Source organism: Trachymyrmex septentrionalis, unplaced genomic scaffold (genome assembly GCF_001594115.1).
Source record: "Trachymyrmex septentrionalis isolate Tsep2-gDNA-1 unplaced genomic scaffold, Tsep1.0 scaffold13, whole genome shotgun sequence".
Lineage (NCBI taxonomy): Eukaryota > Metazoa > Arthropoda > Insecta > Hymenoptera > Formicidae > Trachymyrmex > Trachymyrmex septentrionalis.
The window spans coordinates 279,797-282,234 of NW_017304438.1; the positions used below are offsets into that span (position 1 = coordinate 279,797).

General features: G+C 33.3%; 1 protein-coding gene across 3 annotated transcripts in view; it reads right to left on the reverse strand.

Moving 5' to 3' along the window:
• Nucleotides 1–63: 63 nt before the first annotated feature.
• LOC108756941 (protein singed) overlaps nucleotides 64–2,438 on the reverse strand; it is a 30,547-nt gene continuing 28,172 nt past the window's right edge. For all 3 annotated transcript variants that reach the window (XM_018501146.1, XM_018501145.1, XM_018501147.1), the window contains exon 8: nucleotides 64–785. In XM_018501146.1, coding sequence (XP_018356648.1) covers nucleotides 580–785 — 206 coding nt within the window. In that variant the 3' untranslated portion in view covers nucleotides 64–579. The remainder of the gene's footprint in view (nucleotides 786–2,438) is intronic.

Below are 2,438 nucleotides of genomic sequence, written 5' to 3' on the forward strand. Positions count from 1 at the left end.
GAGCAGAAAGAAAAATCTCTGTTTCTTTCTGAATGCATTGATATTGATCGATTTATACTTATAAATTTCTTTTGTCTCAGAATAAGATAAGATAAACTAGACAAGCATATTAATAACGATTGTTAAACCAATTCTATGATCAATGTCTCAGGATTATGAATAAACGTGTAAATACATACAAAGGGCATCGATATACAATTGAATTTGCAGAGGCAACTGTATATATCTATAAATATATAAAGATATAAAAGTGTGTGTATTTTACTTATAAAATAGACCGTAATTGTAATAGCCGGTCCTTTGAATATCTCTCGGACTTTTACGTTATCCGCGTATAAACCGCCAGTCTTGAATATACTGTGGAACGAAACTTTACTAAGAAAAAAAAGTATATATTGCAGTGGAACATCGAATATCGAAAACTCGTCGTTTTGATGTGATACGGCATGCTCGATTATGTGGCAGGAAACAGTGCAAACTGCCGATCTCTTGCTGTTATTGTTCCGGGGACACGATGATACGAGTTACGACCACAAAGCTGAGGAGGCAGTTGAATACATTTAGGTTTTATCCTCCGCATTAGAACTCCCATTTCGTGGCGGACTCGTAGTCTGATTCGCCTAAACGCAACGCGCCATTCTTGCCCGCGGTGAGATATCGGCCATCTACGCACTTGATGCAGATGCGTGACGGCTCGCGCAGTTCCAAATAAAAACCGTCGGACGGCATGTCTGAATCCACGGTCACTCCCTCGCTGTCTGCATGCCAATATTTACCATTTTGTCCTATAAAATAATAAATAGACAAGTGATACAATTTATCCGAAGTGGGAGGCAACTACTTTTTAATATACAATAATATGTAATACAATACAATTAGTTTATTGTCCTTCTTATCGCCTTATATTATTATACAGAGTGTTTAGTAATTCTGTCGACAACGCTCGTAAGCAGGTAGAGCAGATTAAACTGAGTCGAAAAATCCTGTACCATTTTGCAATTTTTGCAACAATTAACAAGATATTAATTTCTAAAAATTACCGAATAAATGCATATCCGCCTGGCTATACTGCCAAATGCACGCCTATTGGTCGTAGTTTCTGGGAATGCGGGGAATTGTTTTCTTTCGCGGTTTTTACTATTGTGCGTATAACTATTGCAACTAATACTTGCAATAAACAACTCTTCGGATATTTAGCAGCCATGATCGATGAGCATGCATTTGACGATATAATCGAGCGGATATACTTATTCATACACGATCTATAAAAATTAATATTTCGTTACCTATTACCAAAATTATAAAGTGATACAGAATTTTCTGATTCATAATCAGTTTAATCCGCCCTATCTGCCTACGAGAGTTGTCGGCAAAATTATCAGATACAGTTTATATGCAAAAAAGAATGTATATAAAGTATGAATTCAAGAGAGGACAGGTTTTGTATAATTAAATTGTGTGTGCGCACGCGCGCGTGTGTGTGTGGAAGTAAAATTTGCAAATTTCAGGAAAAGGAATAAATGGATAGTTCTTCGTTTAAATATTATTTACTACTATATTATACGATAAATATTTACATGGAGGAAGCCAGTGTCGATGAACTTGACATAAATTGATATTATCAAGGTCATGATCCTGAGTAATCTTCACCAGATCAGCCATTGCTCGTTATTTGTTAAAAAATTAATAAACCAAATTTGTAAATAACACTCTTATTTCTGCCACAAACAATATTTCAATTACTACAAACGTTACTATTACTACATCTTCCCCTGCTTATGTAATGACTTTCCACGCGAAGCGAGGTCCACTTCATCTTTTCCCTATTGTGCACTTCTTATAGACAGAGGAGAGGTGAACCTCGCTTTGTGTGGAAAGTCCTTAAACCCCATAAGTAAGGAGTATAAGGTAATATTTAATATTATATACATACATTAGAAATAAGAGAATATTCTTTAAACTTTTTTTATTAATAACTTTTTAACGAATAATGATAATCCACCCAACAAACGAGAATGGACTAAAATGGATTGAAATTTTTTTCTATCCGAATGCGCGTATTTTAAATAGCGAATACTTTTTTTTTATTTAATTGGATTCAATTGAATTCAATTAAATTCAATTCGATGCAATTGAATTGAAAAATTGCATTTCCTATTCAAAATTTTGAATTGAACAGTATTCACAATTGTGTGTTTGTGCACAGAAAAAGCTAATATTATTTTCAGATTAAAAGGCATAGAGATATACTCCATGCAATTCGTATAAATGAATAAAAATGCATTCAGGATTGAAAAGCATTCATTTTAACATTCGTGAATCAATATTTTTGAAAATCTAAATCCATTTCAGTTCATTTCAATCTATTCTCGTTTCTTTTACATATATATTGTTTTATACTTACAGAGCCTTATTATTATTTATTAATTTTAAATTAT